This window comes from Candoia aspera, chromosome 3, assembly GCF_035149785.1.
Source record: "Candoia aspera isolate rCanAsp1 chromosome 3, rCanAsp1.hap2, whole genome shotgun sequence".
In the NCBI taxonomy this organism is placed as follows: Eukaryota; Metazoa; Chordata; class Lepidosauria; order Squamata; family Boidae; genus Candoia; species Candoia aspera.
The window spans coordinates 44434354-44453665 of NC_086155.1; the positions used below are offsets into that span (position 1 = coordinate 44434354).

A 19312-nucleotide genomic window follows, 5' to 3' on the forward strand; every position below is an offset into this window, starting at 1 on the left:
GCTGGTTGAGAATTCTGGGAATTGTAATCCAACACATCAGGAGGATACCAGGTTGGGGATGATTACTGAATGATACCTGAAATCTTTCTTTCAGGGTCATGATGACGCTGGTCTGTGGTGCAGCCAGAACAGATGTGAAATGGGTTTCTAGACATGGGGGCCTAATAAGCAAACCATTCTGCAACATCTGCCTCTCCTTTTCTGATTCACATTCCTTTTTATACAAGGCAGATTGATTCTGCTGATAAATTGCTACAGCTGTCTTTGATGGTGCAGGGGAGAGTAGTAGTACAGGAAAAAAACCCAATAAAACATAAATGAAAGCCTCAAGGTGTTAAAATAGCTTTCCAAAAAGTGGTGTTGAACTTTCTTGGAGGGAGGGAGGGAGGGAGGGAGGGAGGGAGGGAGGGAGGACAAGTCCATACAGCTTTCTTGGCAGCATTTTTGGAGGTACAGTAGTTTGCCATTGGCTTCTTCCTAGGCTGAGAGTAACTGGCCCAAAGTCACCCAACTGGCTTCTGTTGAGCTACAATCCCCATAATTTCCATCTCGCCATTGATTGCTCTAGTAGGGGATGATAAGAGTTGTCCAGTATCTGGTTGGAAATTATGCAAATTGTAGTGCAACTTATCTGGTAGATTGGGGAAAGGTTGATGGTAGGCTGTCAGAACTGGACTGGAAAAATTAATGGCCACTAGATGGTAACAAAGAGACCTCTCTGTATCCTTTTGCTGCCACCTAGTGGTTATCCAGATTTTGCAGCCCGCAGTCCTGTTGACACTAGGATACATTTCTTTTCTACTCCCACTCCCTGGGTTGAGTTGCTTCAAATAAACCACAGGATGCTTGGTTTTTCCTTCTCACCTTCTAATTTTATTTAAAAGTCTTGTTTTGAAACAGAAATAGATTTCCACTCCAAATAATTTTACTGGCATTCTCCAGCTCAATTTTTTTCTGGTTAATGTAGGTTGTTGGGGGAAAAAAACCCTGAAGCGCAATGGTATAATTATAAATTTATTATTTTGTTGTAGGGACAAAAGAGCTTTAATATTTTGTTAACAACAACTGGCAAAGACAACAGACTTTGACGACAGTTCACTGAACACTTACTCAGAAGTAACCCCCTGCATATTCATTCAGTGAGACATTCTTCAGTAAATGAGTGTGAGATTACAGCCTTATTTCAAGTTTCAGTGAACTGAAATCAGCTATTGAATACCAGTTCATGAATCTTAAAGAAACAGGGAACTTCTTCATTGTGAGTTTTCTTAGTTTTGTCTTTGGACTTACAGAAGCTGCTAGATCAAGGCAATATTTTTGTATTCCTTGGATAATAAGGCTTTTTGCAACATATTATTAGCCTTGCTCTGGTGAAAAGCCAGTAAGATAACAGAGTCCTCAGTTTACTGAAAACCTGCAGATAATTCAAGGAGGTGAAATTAAATAAATTACAACTGTGCTTCTATCTTCCCTACTCTGGGCACATACTTAGGAACTCCTGAGGGAGGAGGGGTCAGAGAAGGGTGAGGGACTTGTCCCTTGTCCTCTTACTTCAGAGGAAGCTCATAACTGGGTTCAGTCCACCTTTCATTCAATTTGGAGGAAAGCTTCCCAGTTTTATTTTTCCTGTTCTTGGGAGGCCAAGGTCTCAAAGTCTTTTTCTTTTTTCCAAGGGGATAACTTCATATTTTACAATATGTTAACTTTTTAAAAATATGTTTCAAAATTATAAATAAGCAACCCAGTTCCCCCTCTCTCTAGGACTGGGTGTTTACTTTCCAGCCCAGTCCTTCTTTATGAAGATGTAATTGAAAGCTGCCTGTGTATTATTTAAGGTAGACAAGTGGGCTAGACACAATGACATCATCAAGTGAGGCTTAAAGAAAATATTGCAATGTGAAATGTTCCTCTTTCGTATTCTAAGTTGCAGTTCTACATCTTCTTAACTGGGTCTAAGCTTCATTAAAGCAATCAAAATTATTTTTCAGGAGACATGGGTTATAATCGCACTGCGAAGCATACTCTCCTTCAATATAGTCCATTCTTTCAACTCTTCAGTCTCACCCAATTCCATCCCCCAGAGCAGGGTTTCTCAACCTTGGCAACTTTAAGACGTGTGGACTTCAACTCCCAGAATTCCCCAGCCAGCATATCCTGGCTGGGGAATTCTGGGAGTTGAAGTCCACACATCGTAAAGTTGCCAAGGTTGAGAAACACTGCCCCAGAGAGTCAGCTTCCAATGGCTAAGAAGTGGGCTCTATTCTTGTTTGTGGTTACCTGTTTCCAATTTCTTCTACAACAGCTTTGCACTCCTGAGAACTTTGAGGTTGACCATCCAGCTCATACCTCTCTTCTATGGATGAATTCTGCTGCTGCTATTTTGGCTACTAAAGAAACCTGTATTTGGGAGGATAGTAAATTCTGTTGCTTTGAGCTATTGTTTTTAAAAGCGATTTTTTAAAAAGCAGCATATAGTATAATTAAGTATGCCTATTCCCATTACTGTGAGTTCTAGGCCCCCCTTAGGCATGAAAGCCACTGGGCAACTTTGGGCCACTCCCTTTCTCTTGGCCCAACCCACCTTACAGGGTGGTGGTTGTGGGGAAAATAGGAGGATTAGGTATGTTCGCTGTCTTGAGTTATATATATAAAAAAGGCAGGATAAAAATATAACAATAACAATAATAAGCGTATCGTATGTTTCTGTATTGTTGCATACCAGTATAGTTTATTAATAATTATAGATTGGTACTGAATAATTTCTCTTGGAACGATTGCTGATTTTCAGTGATTTTATTTTTGCTCAGCATCCATTCATCCATCATTTTCTATATTCTTTATACAATTTTGAAGAGGATTTTTTTTCAGCGTGGTGTGACTTATTGAGTTGTTGTTATGCTTTGCGACAGTCCTCAAGGTTTTAGTTCCAAAAAGAAAAGAAACCATTTTCCAGGTTTTGGAGACTAAAGAAGGAAAATAGTTGTGCAGAAGCTGCAGGAATGTTAAATATATGTTGTTGGAACAGTTGCCATCCTTCTAAGGTGTACTTTAAATTCGACTTCCCTTTGTCTGGCTTTTCCCTTTAAATCATGCTGAGGCCTGGCCTGCTTACCTGATTTTCAGGAAAGAAGTTTTGATAAGTTGTTTCCTGGTTTCTTAGACAAAGAAATGCTGTTCTCTGTTCATCAGGTAGGGCTTATATTGTGTTTAACTAAAATCTTCAGACTGTCTCCCAAGGGAGGGGTAAAGCAGAGCCCGAACTGATCCTGTGCCAGATCAATTTAGACTCTAGTGGCTGCATTGCATTCATAGCAGACAGCTGCTTATTTATTTGTTGAAATGTGAATCTTAAGAACGACAAAAAGCAGATTTGCAGTAGATTCATAATCCATAGGTTCACAGAACATGTATTTAAAGTAGGAAGATAACATCTGGCTTTTTTTAAAATGGAAATCTTAGTTTCTTTTAAATGAAGATTAGGAACAATGATAAAACTGATTCATCCACAAAATGCATCCATTAACACTTGGCCTGTCACAGAATTTGACTATTGAGGCTCAGTTACCCTAGCGCTGTTACAGTTAGCATTAGCATTTGTTTAGCTAATATATACTGTGTTAGAAACTGTGGGCACTTCACTGACAAAAATCTATACTCAGAAGATTTACGTATTCATTAAACTGCACTGTCCTTATGCGCATATAAACTCTATGCATTAGTTTTTACCTACTAGTTGTTTTTATGGTTGCCTCTGCTATACTTTATCTTATATCTGCCTTGTTGTTGTTTATTCGTTCAGTCGTTTCCGACTCTTCGTGACTTCATGGACCAGCCCACGCCAGAGCTTCCTGTCGGTCGTCAACACCCCCAGCTCCCCCAGGGACGAGTCCGTCACCTCTAGAATATCATCCATCCATCTTGCCCTTGGTCGGCCCCTCTTCCTTTTGCCTTCCACTCTCCCTAGCATCAGCATCTTCTCCAGGGTGTCCTGTCTTCTCATTATGTGGCCAAAGTATTTCAGTTTTGCCTTTAATATCATTCCCTCAAGTGAGCAGTCTGGCTTTATTTCCTGGAGGATGGACTGCTTTGATCTTCTTGCAGTCCAAGGCACTCTCAGAATTTTCCTCCAACACCACAGTTCCAAAGCATCTATCTTCCTTCTCTCAGCCTTCCTTATGGTCCAGCTCTCGCAGCCATATGTTACTACGGGGAACACCATTGCTTTAACCATGCGGACCTTTTTGTCAGTGTGATGTCTGTGCTCTTAACTATTTTATCGAGATTTGTCATTGCTCTTCTCCCAAGGATTAAGCGTCTTCTGATTTCCTGACTGCAGTCAGCATCTGCAGTAATCTTTGCACCTAGGAATACAAAGTCTTTCACTGCCTCTACGTTTTCTCCCTCTATTTGCCAGTTATCAATCAAGCTGGTTGCCATAATCTTGGTTTTTTTGAGGTTAAGCTGCAAGCCAGCTTTTGCACTTTCTTCTTTCACCTTCATCATAAGGCTCCTCAGTTCCTCTTTGCTTTCAGCCATCAAAGTGGTATCATCTGCATATCTGAGATTGTTAATGTTTCTTCCAGCGATTTTAACTCCAGCCTTGGATTCCTCAAGCCCAGCATGTCGCATGATGTGTTCTGCGTACAAGTTGAATAGGTAGGGTGAGAGTATACAGCCCTGCCGTACTCCTTTCCCAATCTTAAACCAGTCTGTTGTTCTGTGGTCTGTTCTTACTGTTGCTACTTGGTTGTTATACAGATTCTTCAGGAGGCAGACAAGATGACTTGGTATCCCCATACCGCTAAGAACTTGCCACAGTTTGTTATGGTCCACACAGTCAAAGGCTTTAGAATAGTCAATAAAACAGAAATAGATGTTTTTCTGAAACTCCCTGGCTTTTTCCATTATCCAGCGGATATTGGCAATTTGGTCCCTAGTTCCTCTGCCTTTTCTAAACCCAGCTTGTACATCTGGCAATTCTCGCTCCATGAATTGCTGAAGTCTACCTTGCAGGATTTTGAGCATTACCTTACTGGCATGTGAAATGAGTGCCACTGTTCGATAGTTTGAATATTCTTTAGTGTTTTCCTTTTTTGGTATGGGGATATAAGTTGATTTTTTCCAATCTGATGGCCATTCTTGTGTTTTCCAAATTTGCTGGCATATAGCATGCATTACCTTTACAGCATCATCTCACAAGATTTCGAACAATTCAGCTGGGATACCATCTTCTCCAGCTGCCTTGTTGTTAGGAATGCTTCTTAAAGACCATTCAACCTCACTCTTCAGGATGTCTGGCTCTAGTTCACTGACCACACCGTCAAAGCTATCCCCGATATTGTTATCCTTCCTATACAGGTCTTCTGTATATTCTTGCCACCTTTTCTTGATCTCTTCTTCTTCTGTTAGGTCCTTGCCATCTTTGTTTTTGATCATACCCATTTTTGCTTGGAATTTACCTCCAGTGTTTCTAATTTTCTGGAAGAGGTCTCTTGTCCTTCCAATTCTATTGTCTTCTTCCACTTCCATGCATTGCTTGTTTAAAAATAATTCCTTATCTCTTCTGGCTAACCTCTGGAATTTTGCATTTAATTGGGCATATCTCCCCCTATCGCTGTTGCCTTTTGCTTTCCTTCTTTCTTGGGCTATACTTGTAGTGTCTCAGCAGACAGCCATTTTGCCTTCTTGGTTTTCTCTTTCTTTGGGATGTATTTTGTTGCCGCCTCCTGAACAATGTTGCGAACTTCTGTCCAGAGTTCTTCCGGGACCCTATCTACTAAGTCCAGTCCCTTAAATCGATTCTTCACCTCCACTGCATATTCCTTAGGAATATTAGTGAGCTCATATCTAACCGATCTGTGGGTCTTCCCTAATCTCTTTAGTGTGATCCTAAATTGTGCAATAAGAAGTTTGTGATCTGAACTACAGTCAGCTCCAGGTCTTGTTTTTACTGACTGTATAGATGTCCGCCACCTTTGGCTGCAAAGGATGTAGTCAATCTGATTTTGGTGGTGTCCATCTGGTGAAGTCCACGTATAAAGCCGTCTCTTAGGTTGTTGGAAGAGAGTGTTTGTTACGCACATTGGGTTGTCTTGGCAAAATTCTATTAGCCTATGTCCTGCTTTGTTTTGTTCTCCTAGGCCATGCTTACCTGTAATTCCAGGTGTCATCTGACTGCCCACTTTAGCATTCCAGTCTCCTGTGATGAAAGCAACGTCTCTTTTAGGTGTATTGTCCAGTAGGTGCTGCAGATCCTCATAGAACTGCTCTACTTCAGCTTCTTCAGCATCTGTGGTTGGGGCGTATATTTGGATCACTGTGATGTTAGATGGCTTGCCCTGAATTTGAACTGAGATCATTCTATTGTTTTTTTGGATTGTATCCAAGCACTGCTTTAGCCACTTTACTATTAATTATGAAGGCTACTCCATTTCTTCTGTGGTCCTCTTGTCCACAGTAGTAGATCTGGTGGTCATCTGATGTGAAGTGGCCCATTCCAGTCCATTTCAGTTCACTGACGCCCAAAATGTCTATCTTTAATCTTGACATCTCACCAATAACCACATCCAATTTGCCCTGACTCATAGATCTTACATTCCAGGTTCCAATGGTGTGTTGATCCTTAGAACATCGGATTCGCTGTTCACCACCAGCACCGTCAGCCACTAGCCATCCTTTCAGCTTTGAGCTAGCTGCGTCATCACATCTGGGGCTAGTTGAACTCATCCTCTGTCCCTCCCCACTAGCATTTTGACTATCTTCTGACTGGGGAGTCTCATCTTCCGATGGTATACCGACATATCTCTGGTTGTACTGATCCATTTAGTTTGGGGTGGGTTGCCATTACCTTCCCCTGTATCTGCCTAGTTGAGCACAATTGTGTGGAAAAGTGGGATATGCAGTTGGAATAATAATAAGGCCCTAGACACTACACACCCAAAGTGACCATGCAAGTTTGGATTTGAAGAGGTTACAGGCTAGTCTGGTAAATGCATGTAATTTGGGTAGAGAGATAAGAACTGACACTACGCACCTCTCCATATATGCATGCCCATGCACACACATTTGTTATGTGCGAGTTCTTTAAATACTTTGAATAATTGAAAAAGTATTGGTGACTACTTCATAAGCAGTGTGGTCTGGCCAAGAGGGGAGGAAAACCTTATCATTTATTTTGCTTTCCTAGGTGCTTAGACCAGATACAGATGTGAGATGAAGTTCTTCTTACATTTGGCCAGATGCTACCACCACACAGCAGCACACTTGTGTGCAGTATGTAGAATACAGGGATGTTGGAAGCTGACTTTTACCATTGGTCTGCTTACCTCTGTATTGTCTGTACAGACTGGCAGTGGCTGTTCCAAGATTTTCAGACAAAGCGCACAGCTTCTGCATGCAAAGTGCTTGCTGTATTACTGAGCATGGCCTTTCCCTAATATTTCTCTTACTGTTTAGGAATATACCTTTTTTGCCAGCTTTCAGTCATTTTATACAACTGTATACTGTCCATAGTCTTTAAGTGCTAGTATTTCTGATACTGTTCATTGCCAAAATAGCCAAATCATTTTAATTTTAGTAAGATACGCAGACTGGTGTTTGAAATGTCAAGGTATAATAACCAAAGCAATATTATTAGACTCTCATGACCACAGTTTTATTTTCATCATAGTGGGCTGCAACTGCAGTTATCTTTCCTGGACACTTCCAATGTAGCATCTAATTGGCTTTCTGCCTGGCAGATTGTCTCTTGGCAAGTGTGTTGTGGTGGAGATTAGTGGTTTATAATGCCTGCCTGTTCTCAGCTGAGACTATTATTAGTAGCCAAACCAGCACCTGCAAAAGTGTAAGCTCTGAACTATGGGCGATAATTCCCCCCCTTCTTTCCACTTGATCCACATTTCCTCCAGATGACTGAGACATAAGCAATGTATGCTTCATTCATCTGAATAGAATAAATGCTCTAGCCATAGTGTCTATTCTTTGTGCTAAATATAAAATGACATTCAGTGATGCAGGGGTAAATTTTGAAGTGTAGGTGTTTATGAGTGTTTGCATGTGTATGCCTGTGTGTGAATCCACTGAAGAGCAGCAATACTTAGCACAGTGCCCTATGCAATCCTGCGCATAGTCGCCTGGAAGTTGTTGGCTCAGGCCTTTTAGGTTCAGTTAGTAAAACATGATGAGGTTCAACAAAAGATCTTCATTAACCTGAAATGCAACTTTCAACTTTTAATTAGAAATACAAGCTATACTGCAAAGAAGTTTTGCCTTTTAAACTGCTGGTGTGCAGGAGGATCCCTATTAAGGAAAAAGCCATATTCAGCTTCTGCTTGATAATGTTCAATATCTGCTGATTTCCTTTATATTGTATAATAGAATTTCCTTTGTATTGTATAAACAGAATTTGAAGGCTGCATTATCACATACTGTAATTCATTTATTAGATCAAGGATGACATTTGGTACTTTCACAGCTATCACCACCACTCTGAAGAAAGTTCTAAAGCTCTGCTCTCCTTATTATCTCTCTAGCATGCAACTGCCCAGGTTAATTGAAGCTGCGGTAACAGGAGATTGGGCCAGAGCAACTCAGTTGCCCTAGGTGCTGCATAACATGAGTTTCTCCTTTGATGATTCCTCATTTCTACTGTTGTCTTAATGGATTCAGATTATCCTTCAGATGTCTTGAAGTAGCAGTTGGATTTCCCAATATCTACAAAACGGGGGAAATACAAGTCGACAGCATTCTGCATCTCATGGGGAACGTGCAGCTTTGAGTTGGTGAGTGCTGTACAATGACATAGTTCTGAAGAGCAACTCACAAAGAAAATAGAGCTCTCTTCCTACAATAGCTTATATTCCATGCCCACTTTCTGTGGATGCTGCTGCATCCCTTCCAAGAGGCCCACTAGAGTACTAACTCTCCTGTTGGGGAGGCAGAACTATTCAGCTGCATAATCACTTTTGAGAATGGTTTCAGGGCAGGGTTCCCAGCTGTTCCCAGACATCTCTCCTCGCCCCCCACCCCATGGCTTTTGTGCCTTTTTAGGATCTCTGTTACCAACACAGTATTTTGGAGCAAAAGTGCTGCTTGCTGCAAAAGGCAGAAATGAGAGTGCACCAGTCACCCTACTGATAATACTTCAGCAGTCCTGTCATCCTAGAAATTGACAACCTGAGCTGTCTGGAGGTTTTCAAAAAAGGATTGACTATACACTGCTCTGTGACTTTTTTTCCCCTCCCTTCCCCCACACAAAGGAGCAGGTTGTGCATTGTAACTGGAACTCCCAACTCACTGTAAAATATACAATAGTTTTGCAGTGCAAATACTTGCCAGGGGGTGTGTGTGTGTGGAAGGGATAAAAGGGAGAGGTAAAATAACAGCAGAGAGGGCTCCTGAACCAATAGGATATGAGAGCAGAGGCGTGGGTGGGTGATCTTGGCCCCACCTCCTCCTTGGTGCACTCCCGATGCCGGTCCAGGCTTACTCTGCTGAAGCAGCTTTGTCTTTGGGAGGAAGGGATATGAATCCAGCATGCTTGAACTTCTCAGCCTGTTGGCTTCCAGCTTTAGCAAATAATCAGGTGAGTTGACTCTTAGCATTTGGAATAAGTGGAGACTTTGCAGATGTTCTGGATGGCTGGTGAAGGACAGTTTCAAATTTACACTGATTTCTCCTCTTTGCTTCCCAGAATAGTTCTGATTTCTCTCTCACCCGTCCAGGTTGCTGAATGAAAGCTGCAATTAGAAACTTATTGGAAATAACACCTTTCATCCACTATGGCAAAAGAGAAGAATTATATGACTAACCAGGAATTATTTTAGGTTTTGCTGAACAGCTCCTTGCTTATGAAGTGTGTTAATGCAGGGCATGAATTTAGGTTTGCAGAGGAGTGAAAGGAGAATCCAAGGTTTTAATGTCTAGCATGAAAGCTAAATAGGTATTATATTTGGGAACATTCTGAAATTGCCATTTCTAAGGACCAAGAAGTTAATCTAATTTTGCCCCATGTACCACAGAAGATTCTTAGCATAGTGGCACCAAGAGTACCTAACTCTGCTAACTGATGCCGTGGTAGAATAGTGTGCTACAGCCAGTGTTGCTCTCTGTATCTAAATAAATGTATTCCAGTTTGTATTTCCAAAATGTCTTAAGAGCCCTTATTTGAATTTCATGGCTTTAGGGCAGGTTTATATCCCAAGGAAGGTTTTACTCTAACCGGTTTTAAAATAGTCTATTAGTTTTTCATTAGCCTTGTGGCTAAATAATAATTCTTCTAGCAGTTGAACAGCAATTTTATAGTTACCAACAATGCATAAATTAATGTGCACAGTGAATACATTTCCACTTCACTCTTCTATATGGGTGAATAGTAACCAAGGTTCAAACCGGGCATTTAAATATCTCTGTCATTAAGATAGAATAGATTAAAAATAGATTAAAAATAATGACAAAGCAAACAACTAGAAGCACGACACCCAAACTTCTTACTTTTGTACATAACCTTCATAACAATACAGATACTTTCACCAGTCCTGTATGGAGATGAATCTAAAACACATTTTAGTTGTTTCTCCCTTTCCCTCCTCTGTGAGCATACAAGCAAAGTTCCATCCTATCATTTAGGTTATACTGATATAATATATACTTTTTCTACATATCAGTGTGGAAGCTGAAGAGTGGCTGTTGCTGCAGAAATCTAAACATATGAAAAATAGTTGCATGTGATTGACTTTAGCTTCCCCAACGTAGCTGTTTCCTAACTTGCCAAATGTAGTCCTTTCAAATAACTCAGAATTATTATTATTATTATTATTATATTAATCTAAGAAGCCTATATTTAAAGCTAGAAAAACTTGTTCATCTGGAGATGTTTCTTCAATATCTGCTCACATTGCACCCCTTCCCTTTCCCCTTAGAAGGCAGCAATATGAATATCTTTCCATACTTGCTGAAGTAAAACCAGTGGGATTTGTGGTGTGTAATATTAGGAGATAAGGGGCATTTTATGTGGCCTATATCCTCAAACTGGCACATGCTAATTTCCTTTGATGTTACTATTCATAGCTTGCACATCTTTCCCCTTTCCCCCTTTTATGGCCTATTTATATATATGCTGAAGCAAAGCAGTTGGCTGTATACTCATTAAAACCAAGGTGATGGGTGTGGGATGAATGAACTGTTGGAGGGAGGGAAGGATGCCAGGCATGTAAATATCTGTATCAGTAATATAGAAAATGAAAATGATGGCCCCATGAACTTCTCAACTCTTGAGCAGAGTAGCTCCTCCTCCAAGACTGTAATTGCTTTTTTGGGAAAGACGAATCAAGCTTTCTCTTAAGTTACATAAATTTCAGGCAGTTAAGTGAAAGATAAATGGCCTCCCCTGAGTTAGCCTTCTGTATTTACTTGGATCTCAGATATTACAGAAGCATGGAATTTGTGAATTACTTAAATGTAATAATTTGTCTTGATAGCTGGAGAAAATAATTTGTTTATAGTGGCAGATCTGGCATCACTTCCTGTCTTGATAAGCTAATTTACATAAAGATGTTAAAGTTATAGGTAAAAAGCATGCGATAACTCCTTACAAGTGTAGATAGGGCGGTATGTGCATGTGTGAATATCTTAAAACTTGAAAACTGCAAGAATGTTTTCCAGGAATGCTTCCCATTCATTGTTTTTAAAATCCTGATTAAAAAAAACATTAATAATTTGGTCCTGCCTCTTTTTAAGAAGTATTACCTGAAAGAATGTACTGTGATTTGGATAATGGTAAATTTTAGGTTTATTAAAAATGGGAAGTTCTGCACAATGCCTTTTTTTTTATGTCTGGCTGTGCCACAGCAGAAATATATTCTCAAAGAAAAAGGGAAGGTCATTGTAGAGAAAAAGACCCTTCATCGTTGTATCTATTTTTAACTAGCATGTTTTTGCTTGCTAGTAAGTACATCTAGAGTTCTTGGAATTCTTGGCTTCAAGTAATTTATGACTTTAAATTTCTTTCCAGAATGAGCAAATAACTGTTAGACCTTATCAGCTAAAACCAAAGAAACCCAAATGTAAATACTTATTATTTTTACATACTGGTTAGGAAACTGGTAGATTAACTATAATTCAGAGGATTTTTGAGATGGTGTAATAACAAAATGGATTTGGGTCTATAATAAAGGATTGGATTTGTTTATCATGGAAAAATTAATCTTTCCTAAACTTATTAAAAATGATTATCCTGCAGTTTGCACACAGTAAAGAAAACCACATATTACTCTTGTTAAAGGAACATTGATGGAATATATTTTCAGTGCTATGATAAAAGTAATGCAAAGTCTTGGAGGCAATAGAGCCATCTACTGGTCTGTTTTGTGAAGAAGTTAATCTATGGTTTACCAAAGGTAAATTGCTTGTGTTCCAACTCAAAGAGTTTGAACAACATAAGATTAAAGTTTTAATCTGTTTAATGTTTTATATAACTTTCTTTTGCTAATACATTATCTGAGGAAAAATCTGATGGTGGAGATATTGAAGGGCAAATAAGTAATCAATATAGTAACTTGGGCATCAATTTAATCATTGTTAACTATATGTCAACCTTCACGAACTAGTCCAGACAAGAAGCACACCTAGGAGTACTAGCTCTGTCTCTATTGTAAGGTTACATTAACAGAATCTTGCAAGTCTGCAAGTACACTTCTCCCTCCTCACCTTTACAGCCCAAGAAACTAGGGAGGGTGCCTTCTGAGACATTTCCCATGCCTCCATTCCTGCTGGGGGCTCAGCTGCCTCTTATCTGACTGGTTGCCTAATCTCTGGCTCTTCCTCCTGTCTCCCAGGGTGATTCCCACAAACCATTACACTATAGCTGTTTAGAATTTATTCCTTCTTTTGTGAATAACATTAACACAAAAAGTTTGCCTCCTTCATATACTGTACTTGTTAATAACTTTGTTAATTGTTCTTAATTATCACTATTTTTCCCATTACTCTCTTGGCTGTATACTCAGCTTCTAGCCAAATTTTTTTATTTAGCAGATCTAATACAGTTGTATTACAAAAGCACTGGTGTCAGACTTAGTTTCTCTCCAAAATATTTATTTACCAAAATAAAATTTCAGCTGTATCTTATCTATGTATGTGCCAGCCCTGTTGTTCCTGTGAGTGCAAAGTCTCTGTGCTTTTTACTTGGATCCACATCCAGTGAATATAATTGTTAGGTGAGTTTAGAACTTAAGAGCTCTGCTGAATCAGGTGAAACAATTAACCAGGCTACCATACTAAAATAGCTAGTTAGAAGCTTCTGAGAAGCCCTGAGTGGGGTGTGCAGTCCATAGCAGTAGCCTCTGCTAGGCATTTGCTTGAAGAATTCATTTTCCTCCCTTTTTGAACCATTTATCTTACTGGCTATCACCCATTGTTACAAGTTGTGTAGATTAACTGTGCAATTATCTAAAGCCCTTCCTCCGCTTTCTTGTCTGCCCTGAATCTCCTGCTGTTTGACTTTCATTATACTGGGCTCCACTATAATCAGAAGATCCATTTTCTTTATATATCATACATTTCATACCCTTTATTATCTATCCCACTTTCTATTGTTCCAAACCCATAGAGCTAAACACCAGCATTTCTTCATGGAGCCATTCTAATTGGCCTTTCTGACAAGAGTTTTACAGTATTCTTTTTGAGCTATGACTAGAGTTGCACTTATGTACGCATATATAGCTACACCATCATCTAAATGCATGATCATGTTTCATCCTTTTTTTTTGTGGTTTGGTTTGGTTTGGTTGTGGCTATCTTCACAACCAAACACACTAATCTCTTTCCTGATTATTTACCACTAGCTCAGATCTCCTTCATGTGAGATAGCATCATTTCTGTGCTTACTTCCATTGAGTCCCATTTGTCGTTTTGTTTCCTGTTCATTTAATGAAATACAACTTCAGTGTACCCTTTGATAACATTTGCTGCTTTTGGAATATATTTGTAATAGATAAATAGACACATTAAGAAAGGGTTTGTAAACACTAGTCCTACCAATTAAGAAGTCTTGGGTATTTTAATTCTATGGAGTTGTCAGAGCTTAAGCGTTTGAATCACAATTCTTATCCTCTCAAAGTAAAGCTCTGAAACTTGTTTGGAGAAATCATGGAATTGAGCTAGTTTAAACCGCTTTATTTGCATAGCTAGACAAGAGAAAAAAACCCAGCATTTAGCCCAGGGCTGAGCAATCATTTGGTGATCATGGACTGCATTTCATGATTGTTTTAGGAAGGGTTGTGCAAATTCTGGGGTAGGTAGAGTTTATATGGATGCTTTCACTACACCTTTTATTATTCATTAGATTTCTATCCTACCTGTTGTACAGGAGCTCAAGGTGGCATTCATAGTGCTCTGTCCTCTTATTTTTCCCCAACAACAGCCATCCTGACGGGAAGGTTGGGTTAAGGGAGTATGAATGTGTCACCCACAGAGTCGCCAATTGAGTTTGTATGTTTCCTGTTGCCAAATGGTGGTGGCGTGGTATTTGGGGCAATTGTGAGCAGAAAAAATGGATGCAGGGGCAATGTGGAGTCATGGAACCTCGGTTTCCCAGCCCCAATTTAGCTAGACTTAGTAGGATTGTTTTCAGTTATGAATGATAAAGCTGCCACTTTAACTTACATCATGGGGTGGGGTGGTGCTTAAGGAGTAGCTGCTCTGCATGCTCCCTGCAAATCATGGAACTCCAGGTCATTTGCAGGGCACTGGGTGGTAGGTGAGGCTGCTATGTGGGTTTCATTGCTATTAGAAACTGTCTCAACTTAGGAAATTTGGTGCTGATATGTATTATCTTTAATTTTCACTATTCTCACAGAGAAGTTGAAGCACAATAAACAGTTAAGACTACTCATCTTGCCAACCTGAGCCCAGACCCAATCTTCATTTTGATCAGTGGGCAACAAACTGAGATCTTCACTGTTGGCTATAACATGGCTATCAACCTTTTGCTATTCAGCTACAAAAGAAAACTCAGGACTCTGAACTCCTGCTCTGAATCCCCCTAAGGAGAATGCTGTTGGCTGGGGCAACTCTTGGATGATGAGGTGCATGGGGGGCCTGGCTCAGAGGGCCTGGCTCAGCATGGTGTTTCAGAATCGCAAAGCCCAGCTTTTGCTGATCAACTCCCTAACCTTTGGCTTGGAAGTCTGCCTTGCTGCAGGTGTCACATATGTGCCGCCCCTCTTGTTGGAAGTAGGAGTGGAAGAGAAGTTTATGACCATGGTTCTGGGTAGGTGACTCCTTTTCTTCTTTGCTGGGAGATTCTCCATGCTAGTTTTGACAGACTTTGAGCTGCATAGTTTCAGCATGTCTGTGTGTGTGCACGTGTGTGCATGTTTATCTGTCTATCAATCAAGGCCTTAAGGCTTTGGGTTGCCAATATCTCAGTTAGGACATGAAGTAGTGTTGTACAATATACAGACTACAAATAATAGTTATATGCGTGTGAGTACGTAAAATGAAGTGGCATGTTATGGATTAGGACATAAAAAGAGAATATATTGGAATTGCTGTTTTATACTAAACGATATGATACTAGCCATCCTTATAATCTAATCCAGATATGGACAACCTTAAGCCTGCAGACCATATGCTGCCCCTCCTTATACAGCCCCCTGATCTTTGGCAGCATAGTTTTCCACTGGATTTGGCTACAAATTGAACTGTATTTTTTTAAAAAAGGTCTGGGGGATGGGAAGCCATGAATTTTAAAAATGTTTCAAGATTTTTCCTTTGACTGTTCTCCCTGTCACATATGATGACTCTTCTACTTTTGTATCAAGGCTCTCCTTACCTTTGAATGTGCCTTCTGTCACTAACTTGTTCACTCTTGTGCTAATCTGTGGAACGCATGTGTGCATGCACACACTCCGTTCTGGAAACAAAGGTGAGGGGATGCTCAAAGGTTAAAGACACCCTAGCAGTTGTTCATTTCTCCTTAGAAAGTCTGGCCTTCCTGTTTGGTTTTGGAGACCTGGAGATGAATTATCTGACATTGTGCCTTTAATTTTGTGATCATTTGTTTCCAGCTACTGCCCTATTTAATCCCTTCCCTTCAAATAATGATCTCTCCCCACTTCTTATTTTCTAGGGATTGGGCCAGTTCTAGGCCTAGTGTTTGTACCACTCCTTGGCTCTGCCAGCGACCACTGGCATAGCAGCTATGGCCGACGAAGGCCCTTCATCTGGGTCCTGTGCCTAGGCGTTCTCCTGAGCCTTCTGATCATCCCACATGCTCACCATCTGGCTGGACTCGTTGCCTTGGACACCCGTGCCTTGGAGCTGGCCTTCCTTATCCTGGGGGTTGGCCTCCTTGACTTCTGTGGCCAGGTCTGCTTCACCCCCTTGGAGGCCCTTCTCTCTGACCTGTTCCAGGAGCCGGACAGCTGCCGACAGGCCTTCTCTTTGTACTCTTTCATGGTTAGCCTGGGAGGCTGTGTTGGGTACTTGCTCCCAGCTATTGACTGGGACAGTAGCTTCCTTGCTCCTTACTTAGGGGGTCAGGAGGAATGCCTCTTTAGCCTCCTTACCATCATCTTCCTTGGCTGTGTCTTAGCAACTGTCTTTGTGAGAGAGGAGGTGTCAGCTCAGGTAGAGCTCAGCTCAGGCCCTATAGGGAAGTCTTCCAAGTCCCCATCATTTGGCTGCTGCTCTTTCTGGCTTCCAAAGAACTTTTTGAGGACCAGGCACCTGGTCCAGGCCTTTAGGAATCTTTGTGCCTTGGCCCCACGCCTACATGGAGTGTGCTGTCGTATTCCCAAGGTAATCCGAAAGCTTTTTGTGGCAGAATTCTGCAGCTGGATGGCCCTCATGACGTTCATGCTGTTCTACACAGACTTTGTTGGGGAAGGACTGTACCAGGGCGTTCCCAGGGCTAAGCCTGGGACGGAAGCCAGGAGAAACTATGATGAAGGTATGATAAAGTGCATGAGAGTCGTTTTGCTTGTGCCCTTAAAGCAGATTTCAGCACTGAAGGTTGTTAAAATTATGTAATTAGAAAACTTGTTTTCATTTTTTTTAAAAAAACCGCTTGCATAAAGCTGCCTTTGCCATTGGTTGTAAATTTTTCCTTCTCCTTGAACCTGGACTTCTTTGAAAAGAAGTAGCAGGAAAGAGAAATTAATGATAGTGCAGGTTTTAGATATGGGAATTAGATCTGCAGTTTTATTCAGCAGTATGTTAATTAAATTGCCTTGATATTATTATAATTTTCAAACCTGAACCTTGTCACTACACTATAAAGGAATCCCATTTCCCCCCCAAACATCCAAAATAAATACTACTTTTAGAAGTCAAGTCATCCTACAAACCTGAATTTTACTGCATAATGTGCTTTATGGCTGATTTTGAAAAGAGTTCTAAACTTCTACTGGGTCATCATACAGGAGTTAGATTACTAACCAGGGCAAACTGCAGGGAATATATACTAGTCCCTTTTGCCAGCAACCAGTTTGCTTCAGAACACCATTCAGAATTCTGGTTTCTACATATAAAGCCCCAGTATAACATAGCAACAGCACAGCTGGCTGGGGAATTCTGGGAATTGAAGTCCACCTATCTTAAAGTTGCCAAGGTTGAGAAATGCTGATTTAATATCTAATATTTCATTGATTAATGTATGATGGCCTGCAAACAAAATACTTCTTGTTAATTAAGAAGTTGTGAAAGATTCTCTTTTATATTTGTCCTGCACTAAATCAAATGTGCAGATCCCCCCGTTGTTGCAAGAGGATGAAATCTGTACCTGACCTGTTTTCTCATTTCTTTCTTAATGTGAAAAAGGTACCCACACGGTAGATTTTCTTGAATGTCTCCTCTTAAAGCCATTTGATCTCTGGATTGCCTTTTGTTCCAGTATAGCATATTGTTCCAAGGTCTGGGTGACCCAGTTTCAGTTTAACTAATATTTAACATTTATTAATGAAGCAGTGCTGTTCAGTAATTGCATCAACTTGGACCCATGACCCATGTATAATTGTCTTTTAGAGATGCATGAAGAAAAGTTCACAGGAAACTCAAATGTGGCACTGATTTAAACATCAATTTCAGAATAAATTAAATGTGAACAATATTTGTCAATTGCCAGTGTACAAGTTAACATCTTGGCCACAGTTAACTTCTCAAATTAATAGTTGGGCAAAGTTCTGAGAGTGTTTAAAACTGAGGTATATTTGAGGGTTATGTTACTTGATGCAAGGCATCTGAGTGCTTTTGCCCTTCTGACATATCCAGGTCTTTTCAGATGTAAACACATATAATACTTTCCTGCTGTTCATCTTTTAATTTGATAAACTATATTAGAACAGGTAGAACATCTTGTCCAGATGACTAATGGTAGTTGGCATTATGAAATTTGACTTTTTTCTAGCTAACCTGTCCATTTATTCTTCCCTATTTCACTGTATATATCTTCATTCTCAGGAATTCGGATGGGTAGCCTGGGCCTCTTTCTCCAGTGCATCATCTCCATTTTCTTCTCAACAATCATGGATCGGATGGTGAAACAGTTTGGGACACGAATGGTCTACTTAGCTAGCGTGGCCCTATTTCCACTGACAGCCTTCATCATGTGCTTCTCTCAAAGTGTTGTCATTGTCACTGTTTCTGCTGCCTTGACTGGCTTCCCTTTCTCAGTGCTTCAGATCCTTCCATACACACTTGCATCACTTTATCATCATGAAAAACAGGTGGGGGAAATAGCCTGAAATGGCTGAAAGCATGGAACAAATGGATGTAATTTTAAAATTTGTTTGATGAACAAAACTACCAAGTTTGGTACATGTACACCTTTTCCCATGGCTACCTTGTATGAAAGCAGAAACTAGCATATATAGGAAGTAGCACTGGTATATATTTTTTGTCCTCAACAAGATTGTATTCAGGGCACATAACAATAGTTCCAGAGCAGGCTCTTGTGTGATTTACCTGATGAATTCATAGAATCCTATGGGAGATCTGGACAACATCGTCTTCCAAATGTGACTCTCCTGTCATTCTGTTAAGGAAAAGACAGCATGGTTGCATAGAATTTTGACTGCTAATGTTCCCAGCCATCCAGCTGAAGGCAACCTAGGACTAAACTTGCTTATTGTGGCATAAGATTCAGTCAGCAGTACCTTACCCGATCCCTGCTTTATTGATTCTTGCTCATTGTCATATAAAGCTATGGTCTATATACAGTAAAGTACTGAAGTATCTTGAGTTGACCTGTTTCCCCATATATAATTCCCCATTTTTAATAAGCAATGGATTTTCCCGGACATGGTATCCCAGA

General features: G+C 40.3%; 1 protein-coding gene across 3 annotated transcripts in view; it reads left to right on the plus strand.

The window, feature by feature from the left end:
* SLC45A3 (solute carrier family 45 member 3) overlaps window positions 1-19312 on the plus strand; it is a 41967-nt gene that overhangs the window by 17065 nt on the left and 5590 nt on the right. For 2 of the 3 annotated variants that reach the window (XM_063297507.1, XM_063297508.1), the window contains exons 2-4: window positions 14855-15268; window positions 16130-16951; window positions 18460-18725. In XM_063297507.1, the coding sequence (XP_063153577.1) occupies window positions 15076-15268; window positions 16130-16951; window positions 18460-18725 (1281 nt within the window). In that variant the 5' untranslated portion in view covers window positions 14855-15075. Of the gene's footprint in view, window positions 1-9480; window positions 9584-14854; window positions 15269-16129; window positions 16952-18459; window positions 18726-19312 lie in introns of those variants that run through there. The other variant, XM_063297509.1, reaches the window with a different exon arrangement.